Here is a 27668-nt window from a genome sequence, read left to right as displayed (position 1 = left end):
GTGCTGGGTGGGCCCTTCTCTCTTCTGTCTTCCATCTTGCGAGGTTCCTGGATTCATCGAGCATCTGGACTGTTCTAGAAGGGCTGGCGCAGGTATATAAGAGCAGTTACTTGCCTGCAGTCAGTTAGTGAGAGTTAGACTGGGTTAGTGAGTTAGACGGAGTTAGTGAGAGTAAGATTGAGTTCGCTGGTAGCCTGGGCTGGGGATGTCAGCCTGATGGAGTATCTGCCTGTTGGAGCTGAGGACTCGTTTCTGTTTCCCTGATGTCGTGTGCGTGAGTCCCTTGAGGCCGGCTGCTGGAGAAGAACCTTGGGTGTTCTGGAGCAGCGTGAAGGGAACACTGGGTGCCGACGTGTGCAGACTGCGAATAGGGTTCGACGGATTGAGTGAACAGTGAATACTATCCCGACCTGCAAGACTGACGTGTAGGCTGTGGACCGTGACAGCGCTAACGAGTGTGACTGAGTGGCTGATTGAGTGTAGTGTAAATAATCGATGTGTGTGTGTGTGTGTCATTGTAGATGGAACATGAGAAACTAAGAGAGAGAGAGCACGAAATGTGTGTGTGTTACGAGCAAAAGTTGTGGGTAGTCTTGTGTAATTGTAGTGCTTAGTTAATAAATCTTAGAAATAGGAAGCTACCAGGTTCTGTAGTCATTTATTTACTTATCTACCCCGCCAACATGTTACAGTATTTTATGTTTCAACCACACCCCATTCCTGACAGCAACACTTGTAGACCTTTAAAACTCTAACTGAACAATGATGGTTAACCTCAAGATAAACATCAGAAGACATGGGAGACCGCAAAAGGGGCACTTGCCCCCCCCCCCCTGGAATTCTAAAAAGGTTGATGTTGAATTGTTTTAATATCATACCAGATTATTTCATAAACTGAACTTACTGAGTCATCTAGCATCTGTTATAACGGGAAATTTCTGGAAACAATTTAATGTTGCTGACGTTATATAGGTTTTTATATTAAAGAAAATTGTTAATGTGCACCCCCCCGGAAAAGATCCTGCGGGCGCCCATGTCAGAAGACAAGAGTATTGAACAATATCCTTGTGGTAAGTTCTATTATGTATCTAAATGCTATGGATAATAAAAGTGATTACCTACTATTTCATGACATTATTTTGGCAATTATCAATGAAAGCTGCTTTTAGGATTAATCATTTTAACACTTGACCTATAACATTTACCATACCTGTAAATTAAGATAAATCAGCAATCAAAGTCAATATCTTTTCCACAGAGGAGTATATATTTCTACCGCAAAACCTGAGGCTGCCAGCGCTACGTGTCTAGCCATGAAACTACTCCAATTACAGTACGTGGACCCAATTGTCAAGACCAGTAAAGAACTAGCTAGAGCGAAGCATCAAGTCGGCCGTGGTATGAGCTATGGATTTTTCAACAGAACTTTTCAATCTGAATTCATTCAATGCTTGGATTAACCACTGAGATATTATACAAAATTAGCAGTAGGAAAATTACAAACTTCATTATTTGTTTTACGTCAAGCCGACACAGACAAGTCTTGCAGAAATTTATCTTGACTTCCTTGAAAACACTAAAATCACAACAATTTTGATAATATCCTTTTCTGGGCTAGGTATGTTGATGATGTTTTAGTAATTATAAATGAGAAATTAGATGACGCCCATACCACCCTTCAAGCACTAAATAACATCGACTCTCATATCAAGTTTACCCTGGAATCAGAAACAGATCAAAAGATCAATTTCCAAGATCTTACCACTATTAGATATCCGGATTCTTTAACCTAAAAAATCTATAGAAAACCCACTAAATCCACAGTTACTATTCGTCAAGATTCAGCTCACCCTCAGCCTCACCAAAGAGCAACATATAACAGCTTAGTTCACCAAGCATTCAATATACCCATGACTAAGAACGATCTCTCCAGTGAATTGAATACTATTCGTAGCATAGCAAGATTCAATCATTTCAGTAGCCACTTCATAGAAAGTATTATCAATAAACATAAATTCCGTCCCAGAACAACATTTAAAAAAGAACTACCTAAATACGAATCATTTTCTACTTTCACTTTCAATAACGAATTCATATTTTCAAGAAAAAAGGCGCAAAAATAGCATTCAAAACCAACAACAACAGTACACACATTATAAATAACACATCACACATTAACACGTTCCCTGCGGCAGTGAATTTCGATGACTTAATGTTACATCGTATCGGCCCACCGGTGACCCGATGCTGCCTTTAGTTATTATCAGTTCGGGTCACCGGTGACCTGACGAATTTGACTTTCTTTACTCCCTAGTATGAAATCCTAAACAATGCAAGTGCACTTGTTGTGTGCGTTATTGTTGAGGAGACATTCCAGCGTATTTACCTGTGCGACAGTGTTCCGATCCAACAACTGCGTGAAACAGAAATGACCCCGGAAATATTTGGGTCACGGGTGGGCCGATCAAAACTAGTAGTATGCCTCGTTCCTTTACTTCAATTGGAACACTATGTTGCCATTAGTTAACAGCAATTCGTAACTAGGACGTAGTTACTAACTTCCCAGAATTGCGAAGTTCACACCGACGGATAAGAGTAACATGTTTCGGGGCACATGGTGACCCGAACCGCACGGAACGTGGTATAGGCCCATCCCAGTGCTGTCCTAACCCTCTTTCTTTTCCTTGCCACCGGTGTGTCGGAATGTGAAAGCTCCATACCTAAAGACGGACGTGAAATTGCTTGTAAATATTATATACGGAAGATAATAAATATGTCAATAACTACTCCAATAACCTCTATTGGATTTCCTAAGAGCAATTTAGAAAGCAGATATCAGAAGGATAGTATTCCTTAAACAACAATCTACGATCTGCGGGCAGCAACACTCTAGGCTTCATTCGCCGTAACCGCGCTAAACGATTCCCGCGTAAAAATATAGGTCAGACAACAATCGGGACTCAGGGTGACCCGAAGCGATATGAATGGAAGATGAAAAAAACTTTCTTCGGGTCACCGGTGGGCCGATCAAAACTAGCAGTATGCCTCGATCCTTTGCTTCAATTGGAACACTATGTTGCCATTAGTTAACGGAAATTCGTAACTAGCACGTAGTTACTTACTTCGCAATTCTGGGAAGTTCGCACCGACGGATAAGAGTAACCGCACGGAAAGTGTTAATAAAGTCAACAAGTACGCAAAATCAGTTGTTTACAGGCTTAAATGCAACTCCTGCACTAATATTTCTTATGTAGGGCAAACTGGTAGAAGCTTTAATATAAGATACTTGGAACATATCAATGCAGTTAAATATAATAAATTTTCGGCTATTGGCCAACCTAAGGTCGATTATAACCATAAATTTACGAACATCGAACTAGACATGGATATCCTTGAAATAGCTAATAAAGGCCTTCTACTTAATATAATTGAGAATTTTTATATACATTTGGACCAGTACTTTCACGCTAACTACAACCTTAATGAAATAACGAAAAAGTCTAATATTTTATCTATTCATTACTTATTTCAGAAAAAGCAAGTTAGCAGACCAAATTTCTTTCTTTAAGTCAATTAAAGGTCCTCCGCCAATACAAACACCACCATTTTCCCTTCCACCGACCCCGCCTTAAGCCATTTCCCACTTCCTCGCCCCTCCCTTTGCACGTCATTCTTAGGTTGCTCCTCCCTTCCTACTCTACGCTACTCTCATTCTGTCAGTTGCACTCCACAGGTAAGGTTGTTTTACATTGCACGCAAGGTGAGTACTCGTTAATTTCTTTCTTCGCCATTCTCGCGTTAATTCTAACCTTTTCTTCATCAGGTTCTACTGGTTCCTACTTGAATTGGGAGTATTCCTTATATGCACAGCAAGATTTTACTATATTACAAGAATGTCGAACAGTTCTATCAACATTTAACCTCTGTTGTGGATTCACTGGACATCATGCAAGAAAGATTCCCTCTGCACCAATGTTGAACTTTATATCTTCTAGAACTCAATAGAAGCATTTGGATTCCACTTTAAAACTGGCATATTACGATTTTAAATGTGCAATTTTAGAATATTCGTCAACAGAGCTCATTTTATTCAATTTTACAATAGCTGTATGATAAATATTCATATAGTTTAATCATACGTGACATAGTTCCCAAGATTTTATTTGTCACTGATAAACATAACATTGTTACATCTATAACAGTTCATAGATTCACCATTTTATGTGCATCATTCCATCACATATTATATTCATTCTTTTATATTTCATTCCACCATGTAATTCTGTTTTAAGATACATATGTATTTTGGCTAGGCTGATGATGACCCATACAGGGTCGAAACTAGAACTTCGTAACTTATTGTAATGTTTTTGTAAACATCGCAATTTATGTAAAGTATTGAGTAGGTGGATTAAACTTTGTATTTATTTTATATGTAATCTTAATCCAATACGGAACCAATAATGAAGTTTTTAACCTTGAAAGTCTTACGGCAAAGATAGAAGAGGTCAGGGCTAGGACTGGGAAGGAAGTAACCATGACCTAAGGTACAGCACCAGCATTTGCCTGGTGTGAAAATGGGAAACCATAGAAAACCATCTTCAGGTTTGCCAACAGTGGGGTTTGAGCCCATTATCTCCTGAATACAAGGTCACAGCTAAATGGCCCAAAATGTGCTGCCAACTTGTTCAGCATGTTTCTTTCTTTTTTCCTCAACATGAATATGTTCTAAAATTTACAACATTCATCAAGTCCATCAGAAAAATGAGAGCTCATCAGACCTGGTGAGAAGCTCACACTTTTACTAAAACTGTACAGCAGGGGATTACAGGACTACAGATGTTTAATGCTAAAAATCCTTTATCACTACCACTAAACCAGGGAATATGGGAAAGAAGAAATGTAAGTCTAGTTAAAAAGGGTCTTCCTTCCATTCTCTGAAAAAAGAACAGTATCTTTCTTTCAAGCAATACGGCTCAATCCTTTTTCAGATTCCTCTTGGTACCACAAAAAGAATCTAACCTCCAAATAAGAATTTCATTTCACAGTGGATTTTTTCTTGCTGATAAACAGAAATTCAGACAATTTTCTGCTAATTTATCCCAAATTCAGCCCCTGTCTTACAAATAAGGTGACCACTGAGGTCCGGAACTACAAGACATTTGCTTTAAGATATTTCATTGTCATCTTCAATGTTCCTCCTTGTGGTTCCAAGAAAGAAGAAGCAGAAGACGTCCTCTCCATCGTAAACAGATTGCACTACATACAGAACATAGGAAGAAAGTCTGAGGGACACATCACGCTACTCACTGTGTTAGAAACACAGGGGATCCCATAGTATTTCTTCTGAAGCCCCATGAGTACGTCTGTGGTTGAGCCTTGGAGGGGGTGCTCTCCGTGATAAACCTGATCCAAAGCCGAGTAGAACACTTGCACCTGCATTTCTGATGCTGCAAACAGATATTTTGAGGCACAGAGACGCATTAACATGTCTTCTGGCATTCTCTCTTGCGTCTGAAAATGACGAGCAAAGGTTCGGACCACCTGAAAACACAAAAATAAGCATTAATAAATTGAATACTTTAAATTCAGAGAGAATAATTTTGATAAAAAGGACTGAAAATATAAATGCATAACATTCAAACACATACCCTGGGATCTGCAGCGAAATATTCCATAAGCACTGATGGCACCTCAGCAAAATCTGTGCTACACCGCGTTCCTGTGACGTGTTGATATTTAGTGCGAGCAAGCATCGAGTGCATGGCATGCCCCATCTCGTGGAACAAATTATCCACCATCCCCGGCGTGAGCAAGCTCGGACTCGACCAGCGAGGCAATGGGAAGTTGAGCATCAAGACGACGACAGGATTCTGATGAGACAGATTCACTGATTCAATGAGGGATGAACCCGCTTAATGTATACAAAAGAACAAAGAGTAACACACATACAACAGATGGAGTGAGTTTGAAGTTAATAGTCAGTGTCTATGTTGAAATATCTCCTCCCATGGCAAACTGACCATCTTCACCTTGCTGGTGGCCAATGTGACTTCCAGGAGCCCTGTGGTAACTGCAAGTGCTCACTCCATGCCAGTAAAGCTATGACAAGCCCAGCAAACCAGTAGAGGAAAAATACATGCCTTTAAACAGAAATGGATGAGCCAAAAATGTGACTTCCAATGGAGATAGCTAAATAACATTCAGGAAACTTAATCGTCAAAAATTACCAATGTTTCGCCCCACGCTACCGGCGGCTAGCCGGCCAGTGTCTTGGCAAGGTGCGGTATCCAACTGATGGGTCCATGCTGCACCAGGGCAAAACACTGATAATTCTTGACAATTGAGTTTCCTGAATTTTATTTAGAAATGGATGAACACTGTATGCAATGGTAAACGTTCTGACGAAGGAGAAGAACGGTGGTGTATTATTAAACAGGCTCTTTCTGCAGGCAAATTAACATATTCTAGTGACAGCAAGAAATAGCTAATACACCAGAAGTAGAGCAACGTGCTGATCTTGGTCGGGACTGAACAGAACCCTTGAACCTGATATTTTCACCTTGTTTTCTGACACAGCAAAAGCTCTCAAGTTTATTATCATGTCTACAATTACGGGCAATGAAAGCAACAATCTAAACACATAAGTATTGTACTGTACTTTGCCTTTTGACATTTATTTATTTACTTATTTATTTATTTATTTATTTATTTTAATCTTTTAGCTAACATAGGACTACTTTATTCAGGTTTATGGAGGTTTTTCTTCTTTTTGTCAGCCCAATTCTGTTTCATCCTTTCGGAATGTAATTTTCTTTCTGCTTCTGGAATCACTCCTCCTGCTCTCTGCTTGTTGATTTTCATTTGTAGTCTAGTGTGCTTTCTTTCAATATCTTGAGTGTATTTGTTTTGTATTTTAAATCATCTATTGTAATATGTAACTCATATCTTCTTTAAGTTCTGTGATCCATCAAATATTATTCCTACTCTTACATAATTTTTATCTTATTTTTGTACTGATTCTATTTTCTGGTGACCGTATTAGATGCCGTAAGAATGATATTTGTTTCTTTTTTTTTTTTTCACTATGCTAGTCACAGGTTCTATTTCTTTATAAACTGTTTCATTTTCAGCTAGTCTCCAGACTCAGTTTACTTGATAATTTTTATTTAAACAGGTTCTCACTATTCTCCTTCCTAAATTGAGTATTCTATCTATTGCAACTGTGTTTGTTGTTTTGAATAATGTTTCAATTTGGTTGGTATTGAGTGAGACCTTATATTATATGTATTCTTGGTAACATGCTGTGCTGTAACCAGTTTATCTATTCTATTTTGCCATGCTGGTTTCTCGTTCAGGTTATATGTGATTATTTCACCTAAATAGGTATTTAAATTTTTCTACAATTTTTATTTCTTGGTTCCCAACTTAATTTTGTTTGCAAGCGGAAGTTGAGTTAGCATACATACATACGTACATACATACATACATACATACATACATTCATTATCATTATAGACTATTATGCCTTTCAGCGTTCAGTCTGCAAGCCTCTGAGAATTTACTAAACGTCGCCACAATCCTCGATTTGTAACTAGTGTTGTGGCCTCATTTAGTTCTATACCTCTTATCTTTAAATTGTTAGAAAATGAGTCTAACCATCGTCATCTTGGTCTCCCTCTACTTCTCTTACCCTCCATAGCAGAGTCCATTATTCTCCTAGGTAACCTATCCTCCTCCATTCGCCTCACACGACCCCACTACCGAAGCCGGTTTATGCGTACAGCTTCATCCATCGAGTTCATTCTTAAATTAGCCTTTATCTCCTCATTCTGAGTACCCTCCTGCCATTGTTCCTACCTGCTTGTACCAGCAATCATTCTTGTTACTTCTAACTTATGAATAAGATATCCTGAGTCCACCCAGCTTTCGCTCCTGTAAAGCAAAGTTGGTCTGAAAACAGACCGATGTAAAGATAGTTTCTTCTGGGAGCTGACTTCCTTCTTACAGAATACTGCTGATCGCAACTGCGAGCTCACTGCATTAGCTTTACTACACCTTGATTCAATCTCACTTACTATATTACCATCCTGGGAGATGGGAGTTAGCATAATTTCTGTTTTTCAAATGAAATTTGCAAATCAATATTCTGAGCTATTTCCTCTAAATATTATATTTGTTGTTTTGTTTCCTGAATATCATTGGCCAGAAGAGCTAGATCATCAGCAAATTCTAGACAGTTCAAATGTATGTTATCCTTCTGGGTTACAATTTTTATTTTTTTCGAGTTGTTCTTGTACCACTCCCTCATAACGTACTCTAGTGCACAGTTAAAAAGAAGAGGTGACAGTCCGTCACCCTGTCCTAAATCAGTTGTTACCAAGAATGGTTCAGGAATTTCTCCTCTGAACTTCATTTTAGAAATTGTATTAGTTAGAGTAAGTTCAATCGATTTGATTAGCTTTGGGTGAAGTCCGAAATGTCTTATAATTTTTAATAATGATGGTCTGAGGTTGGAGTCTTAAGCTTTCTTGAAATCTATAAACGTTACTGAATGGGGCTTGTTTCGTTTTCTGTAATCTGCCATGACTACCTAGCTTCAAAGTTAGTATTTGTTCAGAGCAGCTTCTCCAATGTCTAAAGCCTCCCTTGTATTCACCTAACTCTTGATCAAGTTGTTCTTTAATCCGATTATGTAGTATCTTAGAGAAAATCTTATTTATAAGACTCTTGGCCCTCTCTTACACTAAACCACTTTCTTCGCTATAGGTTAAATTGTCTATTCTTGCAAATTAGTAAGATGATGCTTATGATGGTTACGACGATGATAATGCAGATGCTGGTGAAAAGGATATTTTAACAAACAATCTGCAATTAAAAAAGGAGGATATATGATAACATACTGACAACATTCTGTCACCGCAGCACCATCCCTAATTCCCCCTCCTTCCACTCCTTACACCTCCCCTACCGCTCCTCCTCCTTCCTTCTCCCCTCCTCCCCCAACAATAGCTGTTCCCCTGACCTAAGCTGTCCACCGCGCTCAGTTCCTCTTCATCTCGTGCCATAGCTTTACCGTCTCAGGTCCCGCATTGAACTGCGAACATCACAGAAACTGTCTCCACCTTACACGTTACGTTGCAACAATAGACCACAGATAATAGCACAGTCAACTTCTAAGCTCTCAGAGGAACGTTTTACATAAATCGAAGTTTGTATTCTTGTCAAATGAAAATGTTTACTACACCTTCAACAACTGACATTTAATACAAAAATCATTACAAATGTGAATCTTTAACTGCCAAGTTCATCTCATACTTTGGTGTTGAAATGTTATATGCATTTTTAAAAGTTTGTGTATGTTGAACCCTAACTCATGTTTATACTACGCTCGGCCTGTGTGACATTTAATGAAAAATTTTCCACAAATTTTGAACCTTTAACTGCCAAGTTCATCTCAAACTTACGCAAAAAATTTGAATGTGTTATATGTATTTAGAAGTTTAGTGTTTATTGAGTCCTAACTCGTGTTTGTTATAATTTTATTTCACCTTTCATAGACTGTTTTGAAGTGACATTTAATGAACAGTATCTACAAATCTGAATCTTCAACAGCCAAGTTCATCTCGAACCAAAGGTTTAAATCTTATGTGCAATTTTGAGAAGATTGATTCTGTTGAGTCCTAACTTGTGTTTGAACTACACTCGCACCAGTGACATTCAATGAATAAGTGAACACAAATCTTTAAGTGCCAAGTACATCTCGAGCTTACACAAAGTTCAAATGTGTTATATGTATTTCAAAAGATTGCGTTTATCGAGTCCTAGCTCGTGCTTGTACAATTTTATTTCACCCTTCGCAGCCGGTTTTGAATTGACGCTTAGTGAAAAAGTGACTACAAATTTGAAGCCTTAACTAACAAGTTCATCTCAATCCTAAATTTTTTAAATGTTATGTGCATTTTTGAGACGATTGTGTTTATTGAATCCTAACTTATGTTTATACTACATTCGTGGCAGGCGAAATTCAATGGAATAGTGTCTGAAAAATTTGAATCTTCAATGCCAAGTTCATCTCAAACTTCTGCGTGGTTTTGTTGTGTTGTATGTTTTTTGGGGGATTGTGTTTTTGAGTCCTAACTCATGTTTGTTCAGTTTTGATTCTCCCTTCATGGACCATTTTGATGACTGACAATCTCTGACCTTGTAATTCACTATTTTATGTCTCTTTTACTCTTATTTAATCATAATGATGTAACATTTTGTGTAATGTAATGTCTGCATGTATACGCCTATGCCTATTTCTCACATTTTGGCTGAAGATGACGCTAAATAGCGTTGAAACTAGTTCTAACTAAAAAATATGTTGTAAATAAACATTATAAGATTTATTTGTATTGAAAAGGTGGAACCTTTAAGTTACCTATCTTACGTTCTCAGTTCAATACGGATAAAAAATGAAATTCTTGGATTTAAACATTCTGTATGTAACTTGACGACAGTGGGTAATAATGATTTTAACAATAATTTTAAAATAAACAACTTGGTTATAATACTAGCTGACCCATGCGAACAATATGCAGTATCGTGATCAGTCACCGAATGGTAATATGTGGAAATAATTAAATGCAAGTACAGTAGAAGTCTGCTGTAACGAGTACGGCATATAACGAGAACTCCGCTATAGCGACGATTGTTTTCTGTCCCTTCAAATTTCCTATATTAAAACTGTGTATCGTCCTTTGGTTACAGCGAGAGCCCTATCACTGACGCGTCCATTATTACGAGCGATTAAGCGCGCGCGATTTTTTCCGTTACCGATATTTATGCACCCCAGCAATGATATTGCATGCGTTCGATTACCTTCGGCATCGTTTCCTCGCTATGTGCACTAGCGAGTTCTCTCGTCAACATTCGAAGGCGATGTCTGAGTCGATTAGTAATACCCATCAACTGCTGTCCCGTAAAGAAAATTCGAAATGAAAGAGAACATATTTTCATAATAAATGCGTAAATAATGTGCCCGTTAACGGTGGTTAACTCGTTAAAAATTAAGGCTGACTAAACGACCGCTTAATTTTGAGGCTAAATACTGCAATTAATGGGATACACCTCGAGATATGGCAGAGTGCTTAATTGATTTCAGATGTTGGTTTATATCTCGCTTCTGGTTAAATTACGAAAAGGCTATTATGAAAATTTATAGCGAGAAGGTTATCATTTCTCTACTGGCGCTTGAAGTATGTTTTCATCATACGTATAGTACAGTTAAGTTTGGATAGGTGACGTCGTTTGAATAAGAAAACTGAAACGTTTGCAACAAAATGCGATCGATCATCTTCGGTATGGTATAGTTTTCTCACTTTGTGCATTTGCGAGCTCTCTCATCGACATTCAAAGGCGATGTTGGAATTGATTACTAATACCAGTTGACTGCTGTTCTCTAAAGAAAATTTGAAATGAAAGAGGATAACACGTTTTCGTAATAAATGCGTAAATAACGTGGCCGATAGCAGTTGTTAATTCGTTAAAAATAATGATGGAAGTAAATGATATCTTGATTTGAATGTTATATACGGAAATTAAGTAAGAATGTGATACACCTCAAGATATGGCAGAGTACATCACTGATTTCAGAGGATATTTCATATCTTCTCGCGTCTAGTTATATTTCGAAAAGGCTATTTACATGTAAATTTTGTGCGAGTAGGTTATCATTTCTCTACATGTGATTCAAATATGTTTTCATGAAACATAAACGGTTACGTTAGGTGACGCTGTTTGAAGAAGAAAACTGAAGTGTTTTTGCCACAGAAACTCTGAAGTGATATTGTATTTCTCCAAACCCAAGACTTTTTTCTCAGAATCTCATGCGAAAACTCAAGGGTTGTCTTGCATTCGCGACCTAACAGTAAGTTAATTGATACCACTGGCAACTACCAAAGTAACCATGCTGCTTTTTTCACACGCGCACAAAACTCGTTGACAATTAAACGACCGGCTCCTTACCATAGCCTACATCGCTATCCGCGACAACCGGTTGTACAGTGCTTGTGTGTAACGTCACTGGATCTCAGGAAATAGTGAAGAGAGTATGGTGTTCTATTAGCTTCTACAAAAACGTTTCTGAAATCTGCAGAATGGCATCAAAACATGCGAGCCTTCGAATTCTTAGAAAGGCCATGGCTACACAGTGGCAGAGTTATAACGCATCTATTGTACTTGACGCTTAGTAAAATTTGATGGATAGTTGTGTTGTAAAGATACGTGGAAAAGGCATTGCCGGCAAATTTACAACGGGTTCTAGTCGATATTATGATGCCAATTTTACTGTAAGTTAATGGTTATTAAACATCGTAAATGTAGAATAATTGTGCAGCCGCAAGAAAACACGGCATAGGCCTAACTAAAGCCAATATTTGGCGTTAGCGTGAAGACAAAGAGGTAAAAAAGTGCGTACTGTACAAAATGTGCATTCAGTGGTCCGCAACAGGGACGCTTTAAAGAAGTCGAAGATGAAATTGTGAGGTATGTGCACGAAAAACGCAAGGGTGGAATGGCCATACCGTGGTGCAATAAACTCGTTCATTGACTTTCAACGTCCGCGATTAGGCCTATACATCGCTAGCCGCTGAATTTGGCCGAACCCGGCAAGCGAGACGTGCGTGTAGCGGTAGCCTGTTATATCTGACGCTGAGTAAAAGTAACAGTTTTATAGACAGCAAGAATAATTTCCTGATGGATCGTCGTATTTTAGAGATGCGTGGAATAGGTATTGCCGGCAAATTTTCAACGGGTTCTCTTTGGTATTATGATGCCAATTTTAAGTTAATGGTCCTTAAACCCACGGAAATGAAGAATAATTGTGCAGCCGCAAAACAAAAACAAAAAAAATATATACGACATGAGGAAATTTAATGTTCGGCGTCTAAAACTAGTCTAAAATGCGTAGGCCTACTGTACAACAAAGACATTCATATGATTTTACAAAGTACTTTTTGAGCCTGATTTAAATTTTTTGAAGGAAAAAGTGGGGTTCATCTTGGATTTGGAGAAATATGGTACTATATTTTTACAGAATGAAATTAAACACACACTTTCACGTCGTATCAGATTTCGAAAAATAACAAACAAGTAAGCGCTGGTGTGGATATCATCTGCGGAAATGCAAGTTTTGAAAAAACTTATTGCCGTTTCATACCGATTTGAATGTATATGGGGGGTTTCCCGACTTTTATACAAAAATCGGATATAACGAAAATCCATTATAGCGAGTAAATTTTTCGCTTTTATGAATTCTCGCTATAACGGACTTCTACTGTATTTATTAATGAAAGTTGCTTTATTTTGAAGAGTATTAATAAATAACAGTCTCATTGTAAAAAGTTGTTATAATAATAATAATAATAATAATAATAATAATAATAATAATAATAATAATAATAATAATAATCGCATGGCCTCAGCTACCGTTTGCAGACATTTCGATTTGACGCCATCTGGCTGTCTGCTCGTCAATTTTGACGTTCCGTTTTACTCTAGGTTCGCTAGATGGTAGACAGAGTAAACCGGATCTCTCTTGGGCGTCTATGGCTGAGATTTAATTAATTTTGTCGGGTAAATACCAAATGTATCACCAGAGATCTTTTACATGCCGACATTGTATGACATGGAGTGTCGAATGGACTTTTTTCCGCCCTTCAAAAATCCGACTACCTCTGCCGGGTTTGAACCCGCTATCTTGGAATCCGGAGGCCGACACTCTACCACGGATCCACAGAGGAAGCTGTTATAATATTGTATATCTATATATTAAAAGAGCATACTAAAATCAGCCTTGGCAAATCCATGTCTGTCCATTCTATTGGACCAATTTGCTTCATTTTTATTTTATTCTCTCTAGAATTACCTGCTGGTGAACCATAAGACATTGCAGGCGAAGGCTTACCCTAACCCGTAATGCATTACGTACTCAGCAGGTTGCTAAGCGACTAACACGTTCATTAATATTCTGATATATGTGATTTTCATCCTTAGTAATGTCATTACATGCAGTCATGTTTAATTACTACCTGTCAAGCTAGAGAGTATACAGTTCCTCTGATCACGAAAGAGTACTATTCCTTGCTAGATACTCTTTGATTCTCTAATCTTCCCCAGCTCCCAAACATATTCAACAGATGGCAGAGCGTTCCTAATAACTTACATGCTGCAAATTCAATTTGGAGAAAGAGAAATACTATCAGACCCCATCATGACATTAGACATTACCAGGGAACACCTATCGAAGGAGTGAAGGCCATGTATCTTAAAAATGTTCTCTGCCTGGCAAAAAAAAAAAAAAAACTCCTTGGAGACTAACCAATGAGCTCACAAGACATCCGTTCTATTTAGAAGAACGGCGATTAAAAATACCATTACCTTGTATGACACAATACCAAGATTTACATCAAGAACTGCATGATAAAAAAGCGAATATGTGGATAGATTTTTACCAAACTGACAGCAACAGGCACATCATGACAAGTTTTCTGACCTATTTATAATGAATGCTGTGGAGCATCACGGGTCCTCTAGAATATTTAACTGTAAAACATTTTAAAAGTAGATATTAAACAAGTACAACAGAGTCTCGATTATCCGACCTAAACGGGACCTGGAGTATGTCGGATCACCAAAAATGTCGGTTAATACAGAACAACATTGAAAATGAACTGAAACAAACAGGAAGGCTGTACTCTAGTACTAAAACAATGACATGTTTTACGGTACTCTATTTATTGCATTATCAGTTCAATTGTACAGTGCCTGAAGTATTGAACGAAAGCATTCCAAATGTCTTACGAAAAGAAACTTGTCAACAATGTCTGCTTGCCTGCTGATCCACGTTTTCTTGCTGCGAGATCCTGCCATCGACGAAAAATCAGCACCTCCATTGCGCTTGCTTCCGGCTGTTGCTCAACGTAGGTTAATGCCATTTCCAATGCACTTAATCCTTCACTGTGAGTCATCGTTTTCTCCTCTTGTTCTGCAATGCCTCGTTCTTCTTCATCATCATCCTCATTTCCATTTGCATTCTCAAAATCAATAATATCAGCGTCAGTTAGTTCAAACACCTGATCTTGTGCACACCACTTACTCACATCTTCAGTCGTAGCATCCTCACAGCCAGGAATGCAATTCAGTAGGGGCACAATATTTTCCATGTCTTCTTGTACCACCTCTCGATGTTCAACCTCACTCAACAATATGTTCCAAGACTTTGCTAATGTCGTTGTTTCAACCTCTTCCCAAGACTGCGCTATCCAATATGCCACGTCTTTCATGTTGATTTGTTTTAACTTTTCTATCATGTCCTTGCCATTGTCCATTTCCTCTATCAGGGATGAAAAGAGTTTCTGCCGATATTTCCTCTTCAATGTTTCCAGCACACCTTGGTCCATTAGCTGGCATAATGACGTCACGTTAGGAGGGAGGAACATGACTTTGATGTCACCACTACTAAGCTGCTCTTCATTTGGATGTGATGGAGAGTTGTCTAGTAGAAGAAGCACTTTTCTAGGGAGATTGTTCGAAGCTAGAAATTTTTCTACATCTAGAACAAACTGTGTAAAAAACCAGTCTTTAAAGATGTCAGCAGACATCCAGGCAGCCTTCTGATTCGTGTAATGGACTGGAAGAACATTAACAGAAATGTTTTCAAAAGCCCTAGGCTTCATTGCTTTACCAATCATAAGCAATTTTGCTTTTAAGTTCCCAGTAACATTACTACAGGCAAGAACAGTAACTCTTTCCTTACTATGCTTGTAGCCAGGTGCAGACGTCTCGGCTTGGGCTGCGAGAGTTTTTGATGGCAGCATCTTGAAATTTAGCCCAGTCTCATCACAATTAAAAATCTTGTTGTTGTTGTTTGAGTCATCAGTCCATAGACTGGTTTGATGCAGCTCTCCATGCCACCCTATCTTGTGCTAACCTTTTCATTTCTACGTAACTATTGCATCCTACATCTGCTCTAATCTGCTTGTCATATTCATACCTTGGTCTACCCCTACCGTTCTTACCACCTACACTTCCTTCCAAAACCAACTGAACAAGTCCTGGGTGTCTTAAGATGTGTCCTATCATTCTATCTCTTCTTCTCGTCAAATTTAGCCAAATCGATCTCCTCTCACCAATTCGATTCAGTATCTCTTCATTCGTGATTCGATCTATCCATCTCACCTTCAGCATTCTTAAAAATCTTATCACCGGTTAATCCTTCAGCAAGAATTATTTCTTGAAATTCCTTTTTAAATTTCACAACCTCATCAGATTTAGCTGACAGTTTTTCTCCATAGATATTAAGCTGCCTAATGCCGTACCGTTTTTCCCACCAATCAAGCCACCCCGCACAGGCATTAAAATTAGGGTCCCCTTCATTAAACTCCTTCTGGAAATACACCACCTTTTCTTGCAGAATGGGGCCAGATATTGGCAGGCCCTTTTCCCGGTGTTGAGTGAACCAAAGAAATAGCGCTTCACTTACTTTTTCGTACTCACATTTTTTTCATAGTTTTTCTAATTTTCAGTGCATCACTTGTTGCTCTGGTAGAGCACCACTTTCCAATTTCTTCCCTCTTTTTTTTCAGTCTCCCACTGTAACACGTCCAACACCATACTCTGAAGCCACTTTTTGAAGAGTTTCCCCTTTGTCCGGTCTCTTTAATGCACTCAACTTGTCTTCCATAGAAACAATCACTTTCTTCCGTTTACTCGCCATACTCACAAAGGATATGAAAACTATAACATCCGCACCCAACCAATACTATAATGAACAATGACTGAAGACTCACTGCACCTGTCCTTGAGAGAAAAACCGGTCCTACCGCCAGCGGTCAGGCCAGTGCTTGTCCCACAGTCGCACCCTCCACACCAGGTGTCCCTGAATTTAGTCTCCACTAAAAGTTCAAATTAAGTCTACCAGTGTCGGATAACACGGAATGTAGGATAAGCGAAGGTCGGATGAGCGGGACTCTACTGTAGATATTGTCTTCGTCAGATGTGAATTATGTTTTCAAACTTCTTTACTTTACAAAACCAATGTTAGCAGTTATAATGTGATCACCATTTACTTTTTTGGCCGTATGTGTCTGTAACACAAACATAAATATCACTGAATCTATGAACTTGTAAAAAAGCCACATATAACTGTCCACGAAAAAAAAAAAAAAAAAAAAAAAAAAGGTTCTGGTAAATACAATCCTGCCCTTTGAAGCGCATTTGTGTGATAAAATACAGTTGCATAACAATGTAAACAACTCCAACCAACAGTTGTCGTGTATGTTATTTAAACAGGTTGTCATCAGATTCTTCACGCAAATGTGGTTTTTACATTTCTGGAATTTCTTTTTCTGGAATTTCTTCTTCTACAATCTGTGACATGTTCCAATGGTGTGGAACGCCCTTTGGTTGGAGATCTCCCTCTCGGTCTGCCTGTTGCACCCCTTGGCGACGTGGAATGAACTGGCAGATCAATGTTATTGAGGTTAGGAGCAATAAAATTACACTGCACTTATCTGATTTTAAAAAAGATTGTAAATAGATGGCACCTTCTAAACCCCTTAACCAATGTAGACAACTCCAACCGACAGTTATCGTACATGTTAGTTAAAAATATTGCCAACAGATAGTGCTTTTTACATTCTTTATCCAAATAAGGATTTTAAAATAAAGATTTTTAACAAAAACATTGATTTTAAACTATCTGTTTATTTGTCATTAGTGGGGAACATACTAAGGAAGTTATGGTGTACCAACAAAAAAAAAAACCACCTTTCAGAAATATATAATTTTGAAGGGACAGACAAGAATTGATGTTATAACAGGATTTTCACTATAACGGACTTCTACTGCACTACATCAATCATTTCCTCATTCACCTGAGCATTCATACAACCTGGCTACGCAGTAAGGATGAAATTCTGGCAAGATCTGTTAAAACAGGCCAATTTGGTGCAGTTCCTAACTCTCAACAGAAGAGAATTCTATAGCCTGGCACCAGACACTTGGAATGAACGGTTATACACTGATGTACAATTTATGGGTATAGTAAGAGAATAAACAATTTTTTAAATTTCTTTTTGTAATGTTATTTTTTACATCCCACTAACTATTTTACGGTTTTTGGAGATTCTGAGGTGCCGGAATTTTGTCCTGCAGGAGTTCTTTCACATGCCAGTAAATCTACACACACAAGGCTGACGTATTTGAGCACATTCAAATACCAGCGGACTGAGCCAGGATCGAACCTGCCAAGCTGGGGCCAGAAGGCGAGCGTCCCAACCATCCGAGCCGCTCAGTCTGGCAATAGTAAGAGAGGAATTGGTTCGAGTGTAATGCTGATGAGCAGAGGAGGGAAGCTGAGATCTGAGGCGAGACACTGCAGAGCTGCTTCAATTAAAAGTTGAAAAATGGGTGTAGCAATGCGTGCGTGCGTGTGTGTCTCTCATCTCATGAGTGGTATACTTTAAAGTAAAAATAAATCTGATGAAAGAGTTCACTGCTTTCTACAGTTTCTTTGTTTGTTCCTTTGTAGCATCAACTAATACAGTGGAACCTCGATTATCCGTTCCCGGAAACTATGTTTTCCCGGATTATTCGTTCAAATTTCGTGGTCCTGCGAGCATCCTAATTAAAACAAGTACTGTACCGGAAAAATGACTGGCAGGGAACTTGCGTAAGGGACCATCTTAGCATTGCATTCGGGTGGTACTGTTCACAGAATCCTCGGAAATCATAAAGAAGAGAGTTGCCACAATTGGAAGGAGACAGAGCACATATCGACAGCTCTACTTGAAGACGAAACAAGTTTCGTCAAACGTTCGTAGGGCCTACTTGTAAAACGTTCACATTATGGTAGGGTTAGATGTTTGTTTTTAATTTTTTCGATTGTATCACCGAACAAGTTTTTGGCACTGGGCTTTCAGGCAGAAATCAAAACTGCTCCTTCTTAACACAAATCTAGTATTTTAATATTATCGTATACGATTATGTTATTGAGACCAGAACAGATGTTGCACCTTACATACATAAAGCCATGGGAGGTCTTGTGATTGCCTATTACTGTGTTGGTCCTAATGTAAGACTGGGAAGTTTATGTCTTTGTGTTAAAATGTCATAAAAATGGCAGTCGTTTCATTTGCGCACATTACATTTTAAGAGTTTGTAAGATTTCCCACTCGTACTGACTTGTGCGGCGAGCGCGTTTTCCAGCTGAACTCAAGGTCACAAATAACCATAATTTCTTAAATTTTGTTTATATTTTTTCTCTTTCCAATTTGATTGTGGTTGGTGACTGGCAGAATTGAATATAATGCATTCACAAACTTTTGAGAATAGATACCTACATTCGAAACCATATTCTCGAGTTCAGCATAACCTGTAAATATATCAGATGTAAAGTTTTTCAGGCGTTTGCTCTATTAACCAGCGTTTCGTCTTAGGTCTGACACTAGACGTGCTCTATTGGTGAAAAATATCCAATTCCCTCCATGGGAATTTAGAATTAACCTGTAAATGTCGATGTAGGCCTAATTTACGCGGTACAAGATTTCCAGAAACCGACTACGAACAGTACATCGGTGACCAAATTACAATGGAAAATTATGAAAAGAAGGGATTTTGCTATCATGTTGGGTTTCATTTTATTAGGTTAGAGCAGGGCCTCTCAAACGCCCAAAATCTCACGCGTGCAGAGCGAGGCGCAAGAGCTCCGTGCACTGTGCATCGGTGCCGCTCGGTATGGCTCGGATCAACGCTTCGTCTCTGGGCTACTCGGCTATGCTCGGCTCTACTCGGCTATACTCGGCTCAACTCAGCCCGGATTTGGAGCGCTACGGCGCAAGTGGGGGAGAGGGAGACAGGCGGAGCGAGCGAGACAGGCGTGGGGAAAGAGAGAGTTAGCGCTATTGCTCCAAATCGAGGAGTGGGGGTCTGCACTCTGGTCAACCAAGCGAAGTCGTCTTTTGCACCGTGCACAGTGCATGCACCACGCGCATGCACCCTGAGAGGCCCTGGGTTAGAGAATTAAAAATGTGAGGTCCATCGTTGTTTAGCTTGGCGTTATTAGATTTTTCGAAGAGTTTGCCAGATTAAAGTTGCTGAACTGAAAAAAGTTTTCACACAAAACAGACGAAGTTTCCCCGGTAAAACTGAATATAAAGTATCAAGATTTTTAACTCGCGTACCGGTAATTAATGTTTGAAGCCGGTTCCACGATCTAACTTGCCTGCCTCTCACCTGCAGGGCCCCAGTATGACTTCCGCCTAGGATATGAGGTCCACTCAGCCTACGTGATTATCATGAATTGAGGAACTATCTAATGGTGAGGTGGCAACCCCGGTCTAGAGAGCCAGGAATAACGGCCGAGAGGATTCGTCACACTGACCATGCATCACCCTGTAATCTGTAGGCCTTTGGGCTGAGCAGCAGTCGCTTGGCAGGCAAAGGCCCATTGGGGATGTAGTTTGGTTTGGTTTAGGAGTGCTAGTAAGATTACAATTATACATATTTCATTTTTGTGATGTTTAGCCACGGGATGGTTTTCATTCATTCCGGATTTCAAGTTTTTCCGCGTTGTATGTTTTTTTTTCGTGGTCTCTTCAAAAACGGAGAATCATGATTCCACTGTACTTGAGTTTGGGCAACACAAGTGTCTGAATTAATCTTATTTTAATAGAGGGGGGGAGAGAGAGAGAGAGAGAGAGAGTGTGTGTGCGCGCGCGTGCGTGTGCGTGGAAGAAGCTACTGGTGAATTCTGAGTGGGTGAAACAAAGCATATACTTTCCTGCAGATATATGTTACTTGTTCATTCCAGTCTAAGGTTTCATTTATAATGACCCCAAGACTTTCACAGACTTCTGCAATGGTATTACAACTCCGTTGATGATGAATGGAGGGCCTATGTCATAACTGGATTATTTAAGAGAAAACTTTCACTGGCATATGAGTTGAATAGGTTTATATTGGTATTCATCTTCTAGTAGTTGTTAGTATCAATATCTTGAATTTTTAAGTGGCTAGAGATTTGTTGTTCATCTGCATGGGGAGGTTTGAGGAGAGCAGTCATATTGCAGTGGACCTGAGATGAAGTTCTTGCAACTTAGCTAATAAGATCAGTGTTGCCAACTTAGCGGATTTTCCGCTAAATCTGGCGGAATTAGAAGACTGTCGGCGGAGAAAAATACCATTTAGCGGACAGCAGATTTTTTGGTGGAATTCTGGATTTATTTTAGTGGAATTTAGCGTTTTATCCATTTTACTTTTTTTTAAATGTACTCCAGTCTGTCTCTGAGCTATTACATATTTCTTGTCAGGAGCTAGCAGTCGCATGAGGAAAACAAACATGTTATTTGGATTTGATGTTAAGAGATCGTGGTATCATAAATTTGTAATGCATGGGGAAAGGTTACTTATCTCTCAGTTGACGAATGACAACAGATAATGAAACTGGGAGAGAGTAGCATTTATATTTATGCTATGAAGGAAGACTGTTTAATGAACTGGCCTGTTTTGTGTGTGACCCTTGAGGTAGGGGATTCACCTAGTTTGCACCCGGCACTAAAACGCCTACAAGTTTTAGCTCGCCGGCAGGGGGTTAATCGCAGTGGAACTCGCAGATCAGGTGATTACAGACATTTACTATTATTATTATTATTATTATTATTATTATTATTATTATTATTATTATGTGCCTATGGACCCAATTGATCACGGAAAGCTCTAACGATTCTGTTTTCTGAGTAGCCAAACTGCTCTCATCCTTTCTCCGTGGATCCTTTTTCGTTCTTCTGTCCACTTTGCTCCAGTCTTCTTTTTCACTTCGTTCTCTGGTTGCACTTTCCATCCATTAATTTTTTTCCTATAGAGGTTTCTATCCGCGGTGTCAATTGAGTTCACCTGGTCTTTTTCCAGATCCTTCTTCACTTCCAGTAACCATGGAATATTTTTTGGATGTTTTATGTAGGTGAGAATCTTGTATGACAGTCTACTTGCCGGCAGTTTGCGGATGTGCCCATAAAATTTCAGAAGACTTTTGCGGATGTCTGCTGCAATGTTGGAAAGCTCTTCTGTCACTTTGCATGATCTCAGTCTATATCCATCTTCTGTTTTTCGGGGCTTGAGAATATTCCTCAGATTATTATTATTATTATTATTATTATTATTATTATTATTATTATTATTATTATTAGTAGTAGTAGTAGTATTATTATTATTGCCCATTATTTGAGATAGGATTTCTTGACGGAATTTTAGTGGATTTTTAGTAGTATTTAGCGGATCTTGAAAATATAAGTTGGTAACACTGAATAAGATGTCAATTTTAACAGTGTCAAGTGCATTGCTGAAGTCTAGGAGAGTTAGAAGTGTCAATTTCCTGTCGTCCATCGCCTTTCTCATATCGTCCGTAATTCTAACCAGGGCTGTCACAGTGCTGTGTCCATTCCTAAAATCCGATAGAAGGGGATCAAAAAGTTAATACTTCCAAATAGTGTTGGGTCGCTCAGGAGCGAGTCGTTACTGATGAACGACTCTTTTTGTGGAGCGACTCCCCGCTCGCTCCTTTCAAGAGAGTAGACCGTTCAAACATAACACTCGCTCATACTGAGAGCGTCAAGAGAGAGAGTGAAGAGAACTTGCCTTAACTTTCAGCTCATCCCCCAAGCTTGCTCCGCTCCTCGCCATGTCGCTCTTCCCTCTCCAACTCCACCCCTTAGACACGTCTGTCTGTCTTTACCTCCACGTTCGCCCTTTGGTAACACACAGCGCCTGTCCAAATTGGCTATTCAACATTTGTTTTGTGCACTTCCGTACACACTGCAGAGTTATTTACAAACTGGGTACACCATTGTTTAAGTGACTGGCTCAACAGAATCACTTTAGAGGCTGTCACTTGTTTCTCACTGCTCATCTCTTCAGTGACCAGTTTGAAAGCTCTGAGCACTTCACAAACTTGCTTAATCTTTTCAATGTCATCGCTAGTTAGCTGCGGCAGATCAGGGTAGTTTAAGGCAATTGTTGAAATTAGAGCTCGTTGGATCTCAATAATCCTCTCGAGCATAACGAAGGTGGAATTCCACCTCGTTACCACATCTTGTTTAAACTCAAGACTGGTTCACCCATCTGCTCCTGCATTTTTCGCAGTTTGCCTTCAGCTTGTGAGCTGCGTTTGAAAAAGTCCACAATTTTTTTTCACTTTTGCAATGATGTCTTTAACACAGTGGAGTCTGCATTTCACAACTAAATTTAAATTATGGGCAAAACATGGGATATGCCTCCAGGCTGTCAGATGTATTGCAGCCTTAATATTTGCAGCGTTACCGCTAACAATACACACGATTTTAGTCTCCACTTTCCACTCACGAGCAACTCTTATGAGTTCTTCAGCCAAGTTTTGAGCCGTGTGCTTCTCGTCGTACTTGAAACATTCCAGTATAACAGATACCAACTCGACTCCCTTGATGAAATGAGCCGTCACGGACAAGTAGGAATTGTCGTTCATAGAAGTCCAACCATCAGTAGTTAATGTCACATAGACTGCGGACTCCAATTGTTCTTTGACAAATTCTTTCGTCATATTATACAATTGTGGAAGAATTACTTGCGACAGAGTCTTTCTTGTAGGCAAGTTATAAGCGTCTGACCTGAATTCCGGTGCGGCGTTCCGCTTTGCTCAGCTGATGCTGGTGTGACTGCACAATCATCTTCATTAGAAGTTGCAATCGAAGTGTCTCCTGACCTACGATTATCCGAAATTTCTTCTGAAGAGGGAAGATCGGGTGTAAGCCGTTCTATAGATAACGACATAGTAGGATGTAAATTTTGAACGTGGCGCGAGAGATTGAATGTACTGCCACTTTTATATGAAATATGTTTTGAGCAAAAATTGCACTTTACTTTCCCTTTGCCTAAATCTTTAAAAAAGTTCCAAATGTCACTCTTTTTCTTTTGCCGTAAAGCCATGATTTCCAATGAGCACTGTAGACAAAACTGACCATAGACCGATATTCAACAAACTCCAGTTCACAATGGATCATTGGTGCCAATGAATAAAACGGAAAAAGCAGATAATGTTGTCTACTCGAAATTTTGAGGTATTCTTTTTTAGTATAAAATAATTAAAGAAAGACATAGGAATTTGTCGCGTTATGGAAGTGATCACATTCTGCGTAAGAGAAATGAATTTTCTCAGTGTACACTGGAATTATGAGAATTTATTTATTAATGAATGGTTTATAGGTGGAGTTGGTCATAATGCCTTTATGGCAGGGGCAGGTACACTGAGAGTGACACATCTGGTTAACAGATGTTGATACCCTGTCTCTTCCTGTGTATGTGTTCCTCACAATTTGTCGGGTTTCCAAAAAAGATATTCTTCGAGAAGAACTGCATTGCAATGCTATCTATTGGCTATTTGATGAATTACGCCCTAAACACAGTTTGTAGTAAGGGGTGGGGGTGAACAAGGGTACAGCCTACCAACACTGATTGTCGTCTTTGTTTTTAAAATATTTAACAGGAAAAAATATTCTTCTTCTCGGAGTTATATCATTCTAATATTCTATGCAAGGACATACATTAGAATGTATTTATTAATAATATAGATTTTCAACCATTTCCTTCCTTTCCTTCTCACAATGTCATTGGCAGCAGTGCCACAGACACACACATCTTTAAATGAGGGAAGGAAGAGCGATACAATGCTTGGAGCGTGTCGAAGGAGCGAGTGAATGAGGGAGGAGGTGTGGAAGAGACTAGGCTCTTCGAGCCGTGCGATGCTTGGAGCAAACCGCTCCTTCGAACGACTCCCCGGAACTGACTCCATCTGGAGAGCGGAGCGAAGGAGCGCGTTCCTTTCTTTGAACGACTCCGACCCAACTCTACTTCCAAATATTGTATCAATTCTCTATGTTAAAGTTTTTATAGGGCTTCAGAGAGAACTGGAAGTATGGATACAGGGAGAAAATCTGATACAGCTTGCTTTTGCAGACTTCTTTCGAATGGGAATGATAAGAGCATCTTTCCATTTAAATAACCAGTGGTGAGACAGGCATTAAAAATATTTGTTTTCACTGGCAAAATTACATCAATGATATTGATGATGTAGGAGATAGGAATGTCACTGGCTCCCACAACTGGAGACTGAGTTAAGAGTATCTCCCTCCTTCCCTCATGCTCTGTAACCTTTTGGAATTTGATGTTGGGCGATCCGGTGGGTGTTGCTTTATTAAGTACAGTGGAACCTTGACTATCCGTTCCCAGAAACTATGTTTTCTCAGATTATTCATTCAAACTATATGGTCCCGCGAACATCCTAATTAAATCGTGTTGTAAAATTCCTGCGTTATTTGTTCCTTGAAGAAACGAGTTCCTGAAATTTCAGTCTCATCAACCCTAAATCCTCGATCAAGCGATTTTAAAGAAAAAGTATCTCCCGAAAGGATGGCTTTGACATACCTATGGATCTTGATGTTAACATCCCGTCATTGCGATAATTAGAGAAAGTACTGTACTGGGAAAGCGATCAGCAGTGAACTTGCATAAGAGACCATCTTACATTGCATTCAGCTTGTATTATTTAGGGAATCCTCGGAAATCATAAAACAGAGTGGTCACAACAACTGGAAGGAGACAGAACAGTATTCCAACAGCTCTACTTGAAGACGGAACGAGTTTCGGCAAATGTTCGTACTTGTAAAATGTTACATTATGTCCAGGGTTAGATGTTAATTTTTTACTTTTTTCTATTGTATTGCCGAACAGGTTTTTGGCAATTCCTACAGGGCACTATATAATATATTCGCTGGGCTTTCACACAGGAATCTAAATTACTCCTTCCAAACACAAATCCAGTATTTTAATATGATCGGATACGATAAGGCCCATGTTCTCAAGAGCAGAAGATATGTTGCACCTTACATATATAAAGCCATTACTGTTTTTGTCTTAATATAAGACAGGAATTTTATCATAAAAACGAAAATGTCCTTATAAAAACAGCAGTTGTTTTATTTGTGCAGCGTAACATTTAAAAAGTTTGTATCATTTCCCACTCGCACTGGCTTGTGCAGCAAGCGTGCTTTCCACCTGAGCTCTAGATCATGAATAAACCAATATTTCTGCAGTTTTGATGGGCTATTTAAAAAAATTTCCTATTTCTAATCTGCTTGTGGTTAGTGACAGGCAGAATTGAGTACTTATTTCATTGGGAGAACTTTTGAGAATCGATACTTACATTCAAAACCATATTCTCGAGTTCAACACAACCTAATTTACGCGGTACAAGATTTCCAGAAGCTTACTACAAACAATATGCCGGTAAATAATGAAATGTCGTATGGCTTTTAGTGCCGGGATATCCCAGGACAGGTTCGGCTCGCCAGGTGCAGGTCTTTCTATTTGACACCCGTAGACGACCTGCGCGTTGTGATGAGGATGAAATTATGATGAAGACAACACATACACCCAGCCCCTGTGCCATTGGAATTAACCAATTAAGGTTAAAATCCCCGACCCGTCCGGGAATTGAACCTGGGACCCTCTGAATCGAAGGCCAGTACGCTGATCGTTCAGCCAACGAGTTGGACAATATGCCGGTGACCAAATTACAATGGAAGATAAAAAAGTAGGGATTTTGCCATTATGTTGGGCGCTTTTATATCTGATGTGCTTTATTTGATTAGATTAGAGATTTACTTGCGATCGAGTGTTGTTTGGCTTGGCATTATTTGTTAGATTTTTCGATAAGCTTCACTGATCAAAGTTGCTTACATGAATGAAGTTTTCACAGGAAACTGATGAATTTTCCCAGTAAAACTGAATGTAAAGTATTGAGAAGACTTTTAACTCGTGTAATTACTGTTTGAAGCTAGCCCCACGCTCTAGCTTGCCAGCATCTCACCCCTAGGCCCCAAGTTTAATTCCCGGCTGCATCAGACGTTTTTACCTGGATATGAGGGCTGATTCTAGGTCCACTCAGTCTATGTGATTACTGTTAACTGAGGAGCTATCTAATGGTGAGATGGCAATCCTAGTCTAGAGAGCCAGGATTCATCACACTGACCATGCGTCACCTCGTAATCTGCAGACCTCGGGGCTGAGGAACAGTCGCTTGGTAGGCAAGGCCCATTAGGGCTGTAGCTTGATTAGTTTTTGGGATGTCGTGTACAAAGAGCTAGAACCCATTACAGATACTATGCGTAAGAGGAGACTGGGATTCTTTGGACATATCATGAGGATGCAGGACTCGAGACTTCTGAAACAACTAGTACAACACAATCTCGTCTCAAAAAATACCACAACAGGATGTAAATGGATCAGAGAAGTAAGAGAGGATCTGAAGGAAATAGGCCTTACAACAGAAGACACCAAAAATAAGATAAAATTGAATACAAAACTCAAGAATACAAACCTCCGCTTTACCCTTACACAAAACAAACAAACAACACGCACATTTTCAACTGAGGAAAGGGCACGAAGATCGGAGCGTCTGAAGAAGTACTGGGAGGACCGCAAAGCCCGAACAATCCCTTCAAAGAGACCTGAACGACGGACTGACTAAAGTGATCCTATGTGGTCATAAAAGAAGAAGAAGAAGAAGAAGATTATTTTATACATATTTAATTATTGCG

The 27668-nt window shown here is 39.2% G+C and overlaps 1 protein-coding gene across 3 annotated transcripts in view; it reads right to left on the bottom strand.

Moving 5' to 3' along the window:
* LOC136879098 (mitochondrial intermediate peptidase) overlaps nt 1-27668 on the bottom strand; it is a 156758-nt gene that overhangs the window by 18652 nt on the left and 110438 nt on the right. For all 3 annotated transcript variants that reach the window (XM_067152844.2, XM_067152843.2, XM_067152842.2), the window contains 2 exons: nt 5652-5873; nt 5311-5544 (listed from right to left, as the gene is read on the bottom strand). In XM_067152844.2, the coding sequence (XP_067008945.1) occupies nt 5311-5544; nt 5652-5873 (456 nt within the window). The remainder of the gene's footprint in view (nt 1-5310; nt 5545-5651; nt 5874-27668) is intronic.

Source organism: Anabrus simplex, chromosome 8 (genome assembly GCF_040414725.1).
Source record: "Anabrus simplex isolate iqAnaSimp1 chromosome 8, ASM4041472v1, whole genome shotgun sequence".
Classification (NCBI taxonomy): domain Eukaryota; kingdom Metazoa; phylum Arthropoda; class Insecta; order Orthoptera; family Tettigoniidae; genus Anabrus; species Anabrus simplex.
The sequence above is the reverse complement of the archived record's forward strand: the minus strand, read 5'-3'. Positions and strand labels throughout refer to the sequence as shown.